Here is a 16,550-nt window from a genome sequence, read left to right as displayed (position 1 = left end):
AGGACAGTGCAGAAACAGCAGCCATCCCAGGCTGGGAAAGGCCAACGCTCTGTGGATGGGAAAAAGAATCGCAGAGAAAAACCAGCCACTTATAATACAATTGCCTTCACATCGTCAGCTCTCTCTGAGTCGTTTTGCGCGGTGTGTGAAGGTGGACGGCACACTGTGAAATGTGGGTCTCCTTTATTTGCATTTGCATGCTGCAGGGAAGCTGTAAAATATATGGGATGCCATGCCACAATCCTATTGGTTGCAGCTGAGTGGCTGTGGTTCTGCTGCATGGTACGGAGAACACAGCCAGCTGCCATCGGCTTTTAACTGAACGTCTTCCATCGACATGTTTTTGCGCAGCATAAACAGGATACATGTGGATTAGCTCTCCCTCCACTGCTGTTTCTATCCCCTTCTCCACGTTTTGAAGCCTGTCTGCGTTTTTTCCTTCCCATTTAAGGCTCCGTTGTTTTATTTTTTTTCAAAAGGTCACACATTGGGATCAGCAACGTTTTGAAGCAGAGCTGTTGCTCTGGTTTTCCTCTCCTCCTGACTGCTGTTCTGGTGCTAGTGATTGTGTTCGGGGGGAATGGGGTATATTTTCTCTGAACACTTTTCTAAAACTGTAGACCCGCAGGAATTATGACTTGCCGTTCAGCTCGGTGATGACTAATGTTATCTTCAGAGTGAAAGGAGCTACGCCCGTTATAAGGGTCCATTACTGTAATAACTGCTGGTCTCCTTCCGTTTTCCCTCCCTTTCCTCTTATTCCTTTTTACATATTTGATCAATCCACTCTCTCTCTCTCTCTCTCTCTCTCTCTCTCTCTCTCTCTCTCTCTCTCTCTCTCTCTCTCTCTCTCTCTCTCTCTCTCTCTCTCTCTCTCTTTCTCTCTCTCTCTCTCCCTCTCTCTCTCTCTCTCTCTCTCTCTCTCTCTCCCTCCCCCCTACTCTCCCTACTCACCCTCTCTCTCCCCCCCAGGCCGGGAGGAGGGTGAGGTTGGACCGCTGCTGCGTTCAACGCTGGCTCCTCCCCCTTCTCTGCTGCGTCGTCCTGCTGTCCCTCACCGCGTCCGTCCTTCTGACCACGGCCGTCCCCGCCCTCCCCTTCCCGCCGGCCCGCTGGGCCCGCCGTCCCTCCCGGGCCCTGAGCTCCGCCGCGGCGGGGGCGGCCCCCGGGTTGAGCCTTAGGGCCGGAGGTCCCCCCCTGCTTCCCCTCCGACTCCCCCCGCTACCCAACCTCCAGAGCGGGTCCTGGAGGAGCCGGCCAGCTGGGGGGCAGGGGCCCCCTGGGCCCCCAGCGAGAGAGGCGGGCAACAGGGGCGGACATGGGAGAGCGGGCTCAACCGAAGACGCCCATTGGGGCGAAGGGAGAGGAGGAGGAGGAGGAGGAGGAGGAGGAGGTGGAGGAGAAGGAGGAGGCGGGAGGCAGAACGAAAACAGCAGCAGAGGGATTGCTTTCAAAGGGAAGGAGAGGTCAGGCGTCGGCCAGCGCCCCGCGAATCACCTCCGTTCCCCCCTTCCACGGTTTACAGTCAACAACAGAGCGCCGAGGGGTAGAATTAAGCCCGCTCACCACGCCGCTGTGGTTAAGCCTCTCCCCAGAACACACAATCATACTGCACAGGGCCAGACGGCAGGCCTTCTCCCGCCGCTAGAAAATACCCCAGTGAGGCACCGAAAACAGGGAGACAGACGGGTAAGCGATCAGGCGAACCGCCCGGCTAAAATTAGCCAGCCTGCAGGCAACCGGGTGGGAACAAAGGGAAAGACCCGTGCAGAACCGCGATTGGGGGGCAGACACCCGATCAAAACGTTTCCGGAGCGTGACAATGGTTCAGAGAAAATGAAAGGTGCAACAAAGCCTTTGAGGGAATCTGACAGAGTTTGTAAGGAGCAGCAAGCCGTGAAAAGGCCCAGCAGGGTTCTCAAAGAACAGCGTCACATGTCAAAAGAGCTGGCTGAAAGGAGGCCGAACGATCCGACTCCGGCGGACCGCAAGGAGCCGGCGGCCAAACACGAGGCAGCAGTGAGGAAAGAAGAAAAGGCTGTGTGTCGCGACGACCAGCGGCAGGATCTCCCCGACGGTGACCTAAGAAAGATCCGGAGAAGCCCGGACACCCCGTGGCTCAGCGACGATGACCTCCAGAAGATGGAGCTCCTTGCCTCTGGAGAGGTGGTCAGCAAAGCCAGGGTCCCCGCTCATGGGCAGGTCCTCCAAGCAGCCCTGGATCCCGGTAGCTTCCAGAAGCAGAACGGTGCAAAGGTAAAGGTGTTGTTTGTTGGGATGTGTTCCCTTTTCTCGTAAAAGGCGGCTGCGTGCGGAAGTCTTAGCATTCGAATTTGAATTCTTGTTCATGTTGAAAGTTGAACGGGCACGTGTCTTGTTAGTGTTGCCCTCTGGCCTCGTGGGCTCGACTGCAGTGTGAATTATCGCTGGTTTCATTACAGGTTACTCTGTAAATTGGAAAAACTTGGAGACGATCCATGAGCTCTGCTGAACACAGTGTACGTCTCTTGATGTACGGATCAAAATCAAAGTCATAAATCATTCACCATACAATTTAATTAAATAGAGTTTCAAGTATTATGATCTATGGATCCGATTTCATCAAGTCTATCAATGCATTAAGGGGTCAACATTTTGTTCCCTCTATCCATCAGTGATGCTGTTAATGCCTGTTGATCCTATTACTCATCAATCAGGTCCTATTTCATCTCTCTCATCAGACATCCGGCCGAGAACTCAATAAGCACCAGACTACCCAGCATGCACTGCCGCGGCGGGTAGCTCCAGAGAACCACAGCGAGCGCTGCCGTCGGGGGGGCTGTTCCCTGCTGAAGCGCCCTGGCGACTGGTACGAGGTGCTGGCCTTCCACCTGGACCGCGTCCTGGGACTGAACAGGGCCCTGCCCGCCGTGCTCAGGACCTTCCCACAAAGCGACGTGTTACCCTACAGTTACACCAACGGCGCCCCTAGACCCGTGGTCTGGTGGGACCCCAACATCCAGCACCTGGACGACCGGGACAACGACCAGAACTCGGTACCCCTCAGCTGGCTGCAGTACCAAGAGCTGCTCAGAATGCATTGTGGGAAGGAGGCGGAGCTGACCGCTGGGCCCTGCGTGGGGGTGAACCACTCGGAGTGGGGGAGGCTGGCCCTCTTTGACTTCCTGCTCCAGGTAAGAGCATGAGGGAGAAGAAAGAATGACGGTCCTCTTCAGACTCTTAAGAGGATATTAATGTTTTATTCCCACCCCCCCCCATCTGGTTCCATTCAGCTCGCAGACAAACGTTTAATTATGGTCAGCAGCAGGTTATGAAAAGGATTCCCATTCCTGGCCAGGTTGGCTGCAGCGCTCAGAGTATTCACGAGAGAGAGAGCGAGGTCTGTTAGAGAGAGAAAGTGTGCAGAGCAGCGGTGAGGAAGATGAAGGGGAGATGAAGGCTCTCCAGGGATTTAAGTCCTCCGCCAGAAGGCGCAACATATGTGACTTCAAAGGTAGGACCCCCCCCCCCCCCCCCCCCCCCCCCCCCCCCCCCCATAACCCCCTCCCTCCCACCACCTCCCCGAACTCCACACTACGGCTCAGACTCAGACGAGGAGCAACTCTCTGCCGAGTTTTGGCTCGGGTCACATTCCCGGTCAGGAGGCATGGCGGACCAGAGTTCAGAGGCGTTTGGCCAGAGACATCTCGGACGGTTCGTCAGTCCCAGCGCTCCACAGGTCCGTGACCCCGGCGAAGCGTTTCATTCAGAGGTCAGAGCGATCCGACAGCAGCAGCCCGCTCCGGTAGTCTTTGATGCCGAGCTACCGGGGGCCTCGCGTCTGCACTAACGCTGCGATGAAACGAGGACAGACACGTGGTTGTGACACAGAGCCCGGAGCCCGAGCTGCAGCAGAACAAAGAGCTCCATTTTGTTTTCGTTCTTTGTTTAATTTGTGTTTATAGTTCCTTCTTCAATGAGAGAGGAGCCGACGAAGAGCCCGTTATGTACAGTAAACCTGAAATTTAGCTTGTGGGTTGTGAGACCTTACAGACAGACGTGCAGCCACTCAGACTGGCAGACAGACATACAGGCAGACAGACAGACACATGGAGAGACAGACAGACAGATGTGGAGAGACAAGCAAACTGAACGGCAGACACAGACAGGTAGACATACAGACCGATGGACGGAGAGAGACAGGCAGACAGGCGGAAACACAGGCAGACGGACAGACCGTCAAACGGAGACACAGAGAGACAGACGGATCGAGAGACACAGACAGACGGGCAGACAGATAGACAGGCAGAGAGAGAGAGACAGATGGACGGACAGAGAGAGACAGGCAGACTGACAGACAAAGAGCCAGACAGACAGAGAGACAGGATATCTGAACCGATGAGACAGTGATAGTGACTCACTTCCTCCAGTCAATCGAACGCCTGCAAGGACGTATGCCCAGACACATCGGTATCAGAGGAACCCTGAACGCCGTTGTATAACAGACCGGCTGCCCGCCTGAATCACAAGCTTATTCATCTGGCCTCATCTGGCCTCCAGGTTGAAGACCGCGTCGAAAATGGCGTGCGTCACCGTGGAGCTCCTCTAAACATCCTGCCCCCCCCCCATCCCCCGTTTCTCCGGGTCGGGAGCGTCTGCGGGAGCGTCTGCGGGAGCGCCGCGGCTCAGAGTGCTCCGTTCATCACACCTGATTGGATGCCCTTGGTGAGGACGGATCAGCGCTCCTGTCACTCAGGATCCGGGGAGCAATTATAAATCAGATACGCAATCTCTGGCTGACGAGTCTGCAGGTGTGGAGGTTACTGCAGTGTGGCCACCGCCGCCGCGTCAGGGCGGGGTCGTCCTAATCACCACGCATAATGAGTTTGTGTACAAGTGGTACTGTGTGTTCTTTTGTGTGCGTGAGTGTGTGTACAAGTGGCACTGTGTGTTCTTGTGGTTGTGCGTGTGTGTATACAAGTAAAGTGCATTGTGTGTTTGTGTGTGTGTGTATTTGTGTGTGTGTGTGTGTGTGTGTGTGTGTGTGTGTGTGTGTGTGTGTGTGTCTAGTGTGATTGCCGATGTGAGTGAACTTGTTAAATCTCAATCATTAGCCACGGTTCTTTTGAAATGGGGTTGTGTGTGTGTGGGTGTGTTTGTGTGTGTGTGTGTGTGTGTGTGTGTGTGTGTGTGTGTGTGTGTATGTGTTTGTGTGTGTGTGTGTTTTAATAAGTCTGACTCAGTTATGAGGTGTCAGATGATAACGAGCCTCAGCAGTTTATTTATTTACTCAGCGACGGCTCCTCTAAACTCTGCTTAGCGAAACTCAAACAACAAAAAGAGGGACGAGATGAAGAGACCAAAGCAATCATCAGACCAAAAACAACACAAATACGAACACAGTCTCCTTGGTGATTGTGTATTAAAAACACTCTCCGCCCACCCAGTGGTGTGATCCCGTCCTGTTGGCACACAAAAGCATCGCGGCGTCTCCCTGTTCATTTCACGCGACCTTTCAGCCGTTTTGTTCTGCTTTGTTCTGTCCCCCCCCCCCCCCATCTCCCCCCCCCCCCCCCCCCCCCCCCCCCCCCCCCCCCCCCCCCCCGATGCGCTGAGATTGAATGTGTATCTAACACCCATCTCGGCTATGCGCTGGTTGGGTGGGGCGTATGAATAATCCATGAAGCAGCCCGTTCCTGTTAGAGCTGCCAGCGGTCGCTGGCTGTAACAGGGCCAAACACTAATAGCGCGCTATTGATCCACTGAGAGCTGATGATGGGACTGTGAACACTTGTCCCCCCCCCCCATGACGCCAGCCCTCCACCCCAACAATCCCCTACTACTGTACAATACCCAGCGCGGGTGTGAAGGCACTCCCCATGCGCAATTAGGATTCTCACATACACACACTCATACGCACACGTGCCAACGGACTCAAACGCACGTGTACACACGCACACTTGCCCACGCACTCACACACACACGCAACAGCAATGCATACACACACCAACACAGGAACATGCATATCCATGCCCTCACACACACCCACACACACCCATCCCCGCACACTTGCACATGTACAGGTTAAAACAAATGCAAACACAGCCATGCAAAAGACATGCACGCACACAGACACACCAACGCACACACCCACACCAAGGGCTCTGTAACAATGTCGTTTGCTATGCGCAAATTAAGTGGCTTTGATTGGTCTCCTCTAGATCAAGGATGCAGGGGAGTGATATTGAAACCGGTTTAGTATTCAATTCAATTCAATTCATTGTTTTGGCTTGGCTGAGCATAAGGCTCTTTTACAGCAAAGCCCTGATAAGAGGACAGAAATACACGATGTAGAAAAAACATAACATCAGTAATTACAGTTAATAAAATCTGAGAAAACAGAGGTTTAATACAGTTATACAGAACATGAACTGTCTCTTGCTGGCATGCAGGAGATCTCCCTGAGTATGTGATGGTGATGGCCGGTTGAACCTGTGCACATTGATTCGTGAGGCTGAACAGGTGTGCAGCCATCATCCACACAAACTCCACCAGCTCAATATCACTGGATCAGGCTTTGCGGCGATTACCGCAAACTGCTGCGGCAATGTTGAAGGCGAATTTACGAATCCTACTGTTGCCATGCCAATAGCCCGAAAAGACACGCCCGCCTCTAATTCAGATTGGTCCGTTACACATGTCACCCCTATCTTTGATTCTACTGTCTATGGATTCAACTACTGCGCTTTTACTGGCTTGATATTAGCTGCTAGGGTTAGGGTTAGGGTCAGGGGTCAGGGGTTAGGGGTTAGGGTTAAGTTTAGGGGTTAGGGTTAGGGGTTAAGGTTAGGGTTAGGGGGTAGGGTACCGTAGAGTTCTAAAGCGTCCAGTTGAGTTGCATGCAACCCGGCCAATCACAGACAGAGTAGGGCGTTTCTTGGCGTGGCCAAGACCCGCCAAGACCCGGATTCATAGTAGGATTCATGTAGGATGTTCACTTCACGGCCGGTTGGTGTGACGTCACGTTATGACCCTAAACCACTCCACGGTTGGTCTGTAAACAGCGGAACACTACAATGCTAACCTTACGTGCTAAAGGTTCGTCTTCCCGTGTGTGTCTTCCGGTCTGATCGCCGGCTTACGTGATTGGCCGCCGCAGCGTGACTTCGGGGTTGGTTTCCCGCAAAGTGGATTCTGTCCTCTTTTTGTAACCGCATGCTGCCCCTACCACCGCAGCTTACACAAACTACGCATTCAAATGAGTGGTCGAAGTGGCGTTTAGGCCTTAACTTCTCCGGTGTTAATGAGCCCAAAACGATTAGATGAACAGGAAAAAGTTTGCTCATGCAGGCTGGGAGCAGAGAACCGCCTGTGGGGAACGACAGGGGGAGTCAGGATGGGCCAGCTCAACTAGGGGAGGGGAACTCAATGTGACATTTGCAATTCAAGAAACACGCTGCTGTTCTTGCTTTCCAGCAGTTCCAGTGACTCCTCATCAGAGAGATTGATATTGCTTGTGATAAAAAACGAACATTGCTATCAATGAATAAGTCTATCAATAGCTGCTCTCTGGCATGTGATGTTATATAAGTGATTCCTTTTAACAACATCGGCTGTCGGAATAGGATAATCATCAAACATTTATAGAATGTATGTTAATTAATGTTTGCATTCAAAAAATGTGTATTCAGGGCTAGGTTAGAGTGGCCGAATCCTCAGAGGATACCGCCTTCGTAACTCCAAACAAAACAAAGAATCCTTGCGTCCATCGCGAGGGCCTGACGTGCGCCTCCCAAAAAATGTAACCTCGCGTCAAAGCAACGCAGCAGCGAGGGCTGTGATTGGTCCGCTCACTAAAACCTGACGCAGATCCAAAACAGGTTCACGACTGCGTCGAAGCGTCTACATGGGCCTTGCGTTGTGTCAACGTGGGACCGTAGTCGGCCCTCATCTCAGTGGTGGGAGTGCAGAGGGCTCTGAACTCTGCCTGGGTTCAGAGGTCCCAGCCCCGCGGTACGAAGGCTGAGCATGGCGACAGGGCGAGAAGTCCTCTTCTCCGAGTGCCACAGAGACGTGAGAGAAAACTCACCTCCTTCACAGGCACATGTCACGCCACACAATCACACCCTCAGAGTCACATGCGCCGTGCACTAACGCATACCTGTATGTGTCCTTGTGTAAGTGTGCCTGTCGATGTACACACACATGCAGACGCACGCACACACACTGCACATACACCCACCCACACAGACGCACACGCACGCGCACACACAATTCAATTGAAAAAGATTGGACCTGAGATCACACATCTCAGTGTGAACCCTCTTAGTGACTCAATGTGTGTTTCTCTCACTTTAGAAGGTTAGATGACAGGATCATCCGGTTTTAACCCCAGAAGCCAAACATGTATAAAAAGGAGAATAAACACCTTTTTATTGATCACCTCCATTTTGAGAAGAGCTCTCCCGAGCGTCTTCCCATTTGAGGGTTCATGAACTGTTTCTCTCCAGCACGATTTAATGAAGAAGATTCATTGCTCCCTTGGTGAACTCAGTTGCCATGGGGATACCACAATGACGCGGTGTTCTGTCCTTGTGGCCCCAGGTGAACGACAGGCTTGACCGCTGCTGCTGTGGCTTCAGACCGGACCCGGAGGAGTCCTGCGTGGAGAACCTCCTGTACGCCAAGTGTCGTAACGACAAGGAGCTGGTGCTGGTGCACATCTTGGTAAAAGAAACCACCCATACTGACAGCAATTACGGTAGTTAGGTTCCTTAGTTAGTTAGGTTCTTTGATGTCCCCAAAGGGATAATTGTTTTCACACAGTCAAGTCAAGCTCGTTTCAGATCAGCATACATTTAAAAAGACACAAACACAGTGTAGCAACACTGTGTGGCACACAGATAAAAAATTAGCTATTTTACCACGTAAATAACAGAAAAACATGTAGACAGGAATTAACATTACATGGTCAATATACAATGATGAAATATCTACATATTTTTGTTCAGTGCTATGATGGCTGAGGAGACAAAACTTATTTTAAAATTGGGCTTTTCTCCAGTCTAGCGCCCTATATCTGCGGCCAGATGGGAGTGGCAATGCTAGCTAACATGGAGCACATTAGGGTTGTGGGGATTACGTAGGCCCCTGAGAGGGCCCCTGTGAAGCCCTTTGAGAGAGTACATACTTAACGTTATTACTGAATTAATAAAAGTATAATACCATACCATGCAGTGGTATATAAAAAAAAGTAAGAGGCATTTGTATAATCTCTACTTGGAAAATGCAGTTTGAAATGTTTTATTTGAAGAATGTGCAGTAAAGGTACAATTTTGTACTAATATGAATGTAATGATACGTTTGCGATAATTATAATTAGACGTCACATCTGGAAATATGTGCCGATAAATATGTTGTGGTTATAGAAATACTATTCTCCAATAACGAATTATACCTACAGAGACCCTTAAAAAATTGTAGGCATGACAGTTTATTCACTAAGTAAAAAAAATGTTTTAGCATTTAAATCCCGTAATAAGGGGTTTAGGTTGCTGTCGGTTTGGCAATAAGTTTCATTCATCTTGCTCTCAGTCCTCAATTTGACTAGTATTTTGTTTTTTACATATCTTTTCACCCATCCTTTAGGTGAGGAAGACGGATCCTTCCAGAATGGTGTTCATAGACAACGCAGGAAGACCCAACCAGCCCGCAGACAACCTTAACTTCCGGCTGGTTGAAGGTATAGATGAGTAAGTACACACACATGGCCGCCACATCTATAGTTTTACCGCAGCCTCCTTACTCGTTTTTTTCTTATTTTTCGCACTCTGTAAACAGGCTCTATATTACACTTACTGCAAGCTCGTTAGGATTTTGTCACATGCCCGGTCTGATTAGACCGGAGTTCTTTCAATTAGTGGTCGCTCCGTGTGCTGAGTGCACTCCCGAAATTCCCCCGTTGACTATGACATTCCATTAAAAAGTCGGAATACATTTCATTGCGGGGAATCAGGAAGGATGGAAGACCTACATACTCAAACAACAGATAAGGAACAGGACACCAAATGTTTTTCCATTTCCCCAGATGGACTGGACGGACGATAAAACCGACCACAGGAATGATGATGATTGGAGTGCAGCTGCAGTAACATAAGCTTCACTGGCATGGGCTCAGGCCTGGCCATGCATTGGGAAAAAGACCAATGGATTTTCACTTGTAAATAGTGTCCCTGTGAACTTATTTTACACTTAGGGCTTGATAAGGGTTATAAGGTGTCGCCCATCAAATATGTTGATGCTCAATGGATATTGTGCATCAATAAAGTAGACAGATCGCCCATCTTCAAATAAACGTATGATCAAAGTAAACAGATAAGGAACAGATGAAGATGAAGAACAAATTAATACTTCACAAAAAAAAGTATCTCTAAAACAAATAAAACATTTCTGTTGATCGCAAAAAAAAAAAGAAGAAAAATACTGCAACTGGTTTACAGATGCGACTGAGTTTGTAGACTGGATTCTCTAGACCCTACTCCCTCTGTTCCTCAGGTACCCGGAACAGGCGGTGTCGCTGCTCCGGTCCGGCTGTCTGGAAGGCCGGCTGCTGCGGTCCCTGTACTCGGACCGGGAGTTCTGGGAGGGCCATGGCGGGGCCCCCGGGCTCCGGCCCTTGGTCCGCACCTTGGAGCAGCGGGGGCGGATCCTCCTGCAACACATCAGGGACCGGAGGCTCCGACTCAACAGAGATCTGTGATGCCCCCCCCCCCCCCCAACCCCTGCCCCCTTACACTGTTGAACTTTTCACAGCAAAATTACAGTCAAGTACTGGCAGCAGTTTCGCCAGTAAGGTACCGTTTATTTACAGTAGTTTACAGTAGTACTGTATCCTATAAATACAGTAGTTTTACTGTAATATAACAGTGGCATTCTGCATGTTGCTGTAATCTCATTACTGCAATATAATGCATGCCACTGTAATATTACAGTAATTTACTGGTATCATTTCGCCATTACATTACTGTAAATTGACATCAAAGTGTCACAGTGTATCCACCCGTCCCTGGCTGCCTAGCCCTAGCATTACCTAGCCTGACCCTAAACCCAGATGGTGCCATGCTGGAAGAAAGTGCCACGAAAAAAGGAAAGAAAACACATGCCGCACACGTTTAGTTGACACGCTACGCTGTTACACTTTTTTGGGGGGGATTTTTTAAGCAAAAGAAAGGCAGTGGAGTAAAGAAAGTGGTCCACGCCTGAAGTTAAAATGCTGCAGGGAAAAATACAGGGGATGTGAGCTAGGGTGATGTGCTTTTTTCTAAAGCAGCTGAATAAGAACTCTCTCTGAGCACGTTTGTTAATGGCAAAGACAGAAGGGACTGGAATGGGAGTAAAGAAACAAGGGACTTTTTAAGGGAACGCCTGTTTGCTTTACGGTCACTGTCTGAAAGTCTCATGAGCAAGGGGCTCCACCTTAAAAATATCCTTCAGGTCAAGTCTTTTTAATTTAGGTATTATGTATATGTAGAGATATATATATAAAATAGCTTATATGCTGTCCCTTTCTGCAGTGCAGAACTGTACTCTGTACAAAAGAAAACATTTAATTTGCTAGTCCAAAACTAACAAGTAGAAATTCTCTATAAATGATTATATTTATGAGCAGCCAGTCTGTTTGTAAGCTTTCTCTTTGCTTAGCTGCATTAGTCCCTTATTGTGGCCAATTCTAAAAGCACTCACTACTGCTCGACCTATATCCGAACAAAGTAAAATGTGTTTTCCGGAGGCCGAGTTAATTGGTTTCCGATGGCCATCAGACGAATGGGATTGCTTTGCTGAAACTGTGTTTCATGTAAATTGATATAATGCTGAGGGATGGGCACATGAACACAACGTCTTTGGTAGCAGGGGAGTCTTTTGATAACACACTGGGCTAACCACAGCTTGTTAACAACTGGGTCATCACTCTTTTTTTTCCCATACATTTCTCTTTCCAGGGAATGCTGCCAAACGGCACAACACAGTACATTACTGGATCCATTTTAGAATTAAAAACTATTTCTCCAGCGGTTTAGGGCGTAATACGGGCCCTTTGGATCTCTTCCATTACTGCCTCTCTCCTTTAACACTCTTTAATCATTTACACAGGCCTTCAACACTTTCTGTGCTGAATATTTTTCCAAAAGAGCTTGCAGCAGATTGGACAATTGATTTGAATGCCGGTTTCTCACAAGATAAGCTTTTTTTTGTGCATTTTAATCGAAGGATTAAAACATGTCTGTCAGTGAATAGTCTCTGGACCAAATCCTGTGTGTGTGTGTGTGTGTGTGTGTGTGTGTGTGTGTGTGTGAGTCTGAGCGTGAGCGTGAGCGTGTGAGCGTGAACGTGTGAGCCTGAGCGTGTGTGTGTGACGAAAAAGTGAATTGACTATGGATTTCTTGAAATGCTTTTTCTCTGCCGCTCTCGTCTTTCTTTCATTATTGAAATGCACCGACTCATTTAAAAAAGGAGGAAGACAGAACACGGACCGGGAGGGCAAGTCTGCCTGCTTTTTCATCTGCATTCCGACAGACAGTTTGTCAGCAACGATTAATTAGACGGGCTGGTGTAGTGGAAGCAAAGATGTTATCGTCTCGATGCCGTTTTCAATTCATTAAAAACCAGGAGTTAGTTATACTGGCAGGATTAGCGACATTTCAATTGGTAATTGTTTTTTCGTTATGGAATAAACGTCTCAGATGCAAAATGGATCAAATCGTGACTCTTTAATTCCTACTTGATCTTACCCGGGTTTAATGGCTCGCTCTTTGCAATTGTCAAACATTCTTAAGAGCTTCTTTTCACACATTTTGTCTGCCTCTGATTTCCGTACTGTCTAATTATACCCCATAGCAGCCTCAGACAATGCCTTGTTATTTTTTTTCCATATATTGGTGTGATTCCACTGAAAAAATCGCTCACTTTCTGAAGACTGTGCTTTAAAATGTCGTTATTGTCTGCAGAAGATTGCAGTGACTGCAACACTAGCTTTCAGTGTATTGCACTACCTTTGCACAATAACATTCTGTGTTTGAGTTAACATGAATGTTATCACCAAAGAATTAGCACTATATAATACAACATACAATATATCAAGGGCTGTGATCCGTCACTTAACTGTAACTCTAACTTAAAAACTTAAGTATCTGACTGTTCCACTCTAGTTAACTTATCGTCTTCGTTCGCACTGCGAAATCAGTTAGGTCATATCTGCTGTATGTGTATGTGTGTGTGTGTGTGTGTGTGTGTGTGTGTGTGTGTGTGTGTGTGTGTGTGTGTGTGTGTGTGTGTGTGTGTGTGCGATGTGTGTGGGTATATACGTGTGTATGCATGCGTTGTCTGCGTGTGTGTGTGTGTGTTTGTGTGCGCGCGTGCATGCAGGTGCGAGGCCAAAACAACAGGAATAGAAGAGATAACAATAGATAATGGATAGCGAATCATGGTAGGAATTATGGGTTGTTTGGTGAGGAGCAGAGAGGACAAAGAGAACTGTTCGCTTTCCTCATACAACATGAGGCTGTACATGTGCCTATAGCCACATGCAGTAACTTCGTCTGCAGACAAAAAGAGGTACATTTGTATATTTTCCATTCATGCAGAATTGCATGTTTAAACTCTTTTGTTGCTTTAGCTCAGGTTTAGCATATGATGGAATGATATATACATAACATGGGTGTATATACCATGTAATCACATGGATAATATATCAGTCCATCGTCAGGGATTTAAATGTAATAACAAGGTAGTGATGATGCCAGCAACGTGATTACAGGTATTAGGAAAGCAATTCCTGTAGCTGTCGTTGAAGGCCATGCACTATGAGGTATCTCCAAAGTAGAGCCTTATCACCCTGATGGTAAAGAGATGGCACCATTTAAATAAGTCTCGGATAGAAGTTGTCCAATGATTGTATTTCTGAAACAATCGTTGCTATCAATGCATTACTATTACCATACATTTGTTTAATCCAGTAAATCCTTGGATTTACTCAGATATTGTGACAGGTTTAAAGCAGCTCAAGTGAACAAACAACGTTTGTCTGCTTGCTTCAAATCTGATGATTTGATAATGTCACAGAGCAGATGGCCATGGTTCCTTCTATCGTACTCTGAACTCTAGAAAGGGACGCAGGATTTTCCCCTTGATAGTGTTTGTTGTTGAACCTCATATCCTAATTTACCAACTGCCCAATCCCAGCGGTTAACAGTTAACGTTTACCTGCTTCCATTCCCAGTTTATCTCTAATACACAAACTGCCTCATTACCAATGAGCACTGCTATTGTTACTCGACAGCATGTCCTCCACAAACAATTCCAATGCAACACGGCGATTAGCCATGGAGTGGTTTTTACAATGTGTGGAAGGTGAAGCCGGTGAACAGTGTACAGGGACCACCCACCAATGGCTACCAGGGTCATACTTCGCACACTTTTTTACATTTCCGTACCCAGTCCCAGTTTCTGCACCCAGTCCCAGCAACGATAAAGACTTAAATTATTGCTCTGTGACAGTACGCTCCATTTCTGTGAAAGCCACACTTCGCCACGACAGATTCACAAGTTTTGCTCATTTAATCCTGAACATATTCCCTTTCGCTGATAGCAAACATGTCTCAGCCGGCTTGAAGCAAACTGATTCGTTTAATCCTGTCTCCTTGAACCGATTACGGCTCCACTCATTGGCTGCACTCAATCGTTCCCCCCCCCCCCATCACCACCCCCGCTGGTGATTACTGCACAGCCACAACCCTTGAGCAATTAAAACGGTATTGATACAGTCTCTAGTCAAGGCTAATCAACAAGTAATTATGTTGTCATGGTAGAGAGCCAGAGAGGGGGAGCGGGAAGGGAGGGCGGGGGAGTAAAGATTGTTCCAGAAGGTTAAGCCTGCCTGCTTTCCACCCTGATAACCACAAACAGGCAGTTGATGGTCGGACTCACATTAATCAGTGCCTCATGCCTTAAGTGTGTCCATTCATCTCGGCCAAATCACATCCACCTCACTCTACATAAATCTTTTTTTTTGTAATGTACCATACCCCATCCATTCGGCCTCATCCTTGTGGCACCTCCTTACGATTCTAACGGGGAAAAAAAAGTGACGTCATGTTTCTGAAGGGTTAATGAGTCCTGATTAATTCCCTTAGTCTGATCCAGGTAAGAGTTTCCACCACCGACCATCGGTTTTGTTCCCGACTCTGTCTAACACCTTCTCGTCACAAGCTCACTTGGCAATCCTAGGGGGGGTAACCTTGCTCTTCTCTCTCTCTGCACCGCGATGTGTTTTGGTGGCCCAGTATGAGCAGGGAAGGGCAGTCTCATTCATCTCTGCCTTTACGGCTTGTGCTCCAAATAAAAGTCTTTGCCAAGCCTCTTCTGGGCTCTTGCAGCCTCTACCTGTCTCCCGGCGCCTCCGGTGCCAAATCTCTTTAGACATTGTCACAGGGCTGCCCTCCTGCCAACACTGACGCTCATTGACAGCTCTTGAGCACTCCTCTAACATCAGCTCACTTCAGCCTCCCCGACAGGCTTGCCCTGAGCCAAAGAAACGCAGCCCTGAAGCTCGGGATTCAGCACACACTTCACAGATTCTAAGACTGCTCGCTGAAATTGCCGCCAAACATTTTTTTCTGACAGTTCTCAGTTGTTTCCAGTCCTGGAACTTGAAGGACTTCTGCATGCAAAACTCCTTGTCCCGTCATCTGCCAGGTGTCTGTCTGTCCTTCTTGGATTTTAACCCAAGACCAATGTCTGCAGGATGAGCTGGGCCAACAGACAGGATATGCGTTCTGCCATCTTAGCACCTGATGGTGGTTACTCCACTGTTCCCCTAGTGAGCCCTCCCTCTTAGTTTAGTGTTCCTCCACCCATCTCTTTATGGCACCATTTTGTTCTTCCATTTGGCCGTCGGCGGTGTCCGTCTGTCTGTTCCCTAAGTGTTTTCATAGAGCTTTTAGTCTGCCTCATTTCATCTGCCCGTTTTGTTCTCGTAAAAAAAGTATTAGGGACGAAATTGCCTTCTTTTTTTTTACGATCAACGCTTATTTGTAAATTCAAGGTTAAAAACCTGCAGCGTAACAGGGCAGAGAAGTGTGCCGACGGTGTGAAGCATACAAATTGCGTCTGATTTGTAATTTTCCACCACCCGATGCAACCCCCACAACCCCCACAACCCCACCCTCAACCGCCCCCATCAACAGCTTTTTCTCGCTCTCTCTTCATAATTCCATTCGCGGCACCCTTTGCTTCTGTAGGAAAAGAAAAAGGATTTTACACCACAGTCACTGTGCTTACGAGTCGATTAGGACAGTGAATGTTTAGACTTGCAGTTGGATTAATTTACACAGTGCTACAAATATTGACAGTGATGGACGAATATAAGGGCTCTGTGTTTAGTGGAAACTATGTAATATTGGGACCAGATGAAAACTGAAGGACTAAATCTTTTTCTCTCTCTTTGTTTATACCCCTCACAGTGGAAAGTATTACTGTAGCTGGCTGTGATGGAGTTGCCAATTTGGAACAAGACA

At 48.2% G+C, this 16,550-nt stretch overlaps 1 protein-coding gene across 3 annotated transcripts in view; it reads left to right on the top strand.

Moving 5' to 3' along the window:
• The window catches only part of gask1a (golgi associated kinase 1A), a 26,751-nt gene extending 14,020 nt beyond the window's left edge, over positions 1–12,731 (top strand). The window contains exons 2-7 of one of the 3 annotated variants that reach the window (XR_003978451.1): positions 973–2,256; positions 2,721–3,173; positions 8,584–8,706; positions 9,628–9,731; positions 10,067–10,198; positions 10,534–10,697. Coding sequence is in view for 2 of the 3 variants with exons in the window: in XM_030369568.1 (XP_030225428.1) it covers positions 973–2,256; positions 2,721–3,173; positions 8,584–8,706; positions 9,628–9,731; positions 10,534–10,738 (2,169 nt within the window). In the remaining variant the exon portion in view is untranslated. The other 2 variants (XM_030369568.1, XM_030369569.1) reach the window with 2 other exon arrangements.
• The last annotated feature ends 3,819 nt before the right edge of the window (positions 12,732–16,550 follow it).

Source organism: Gadus morhua, chromosome 11 (assembly GCF_902167405.1).
Source record: "Gadus morhua chromosome 11, gadMor3.0, whole genome shotgun sequence".
Taxonomy (NCBI): domain Eukaryota; kingdom Metazoa; phylum Chordata; class Actinopteri; order Gadiformes; family Gadidae; genus Gadus; species Gadus morhua.
Note: the sequence above shows the minus strand (reverse complement) of the source record. Positions and strands in the feature narration are given on the sequence as shown.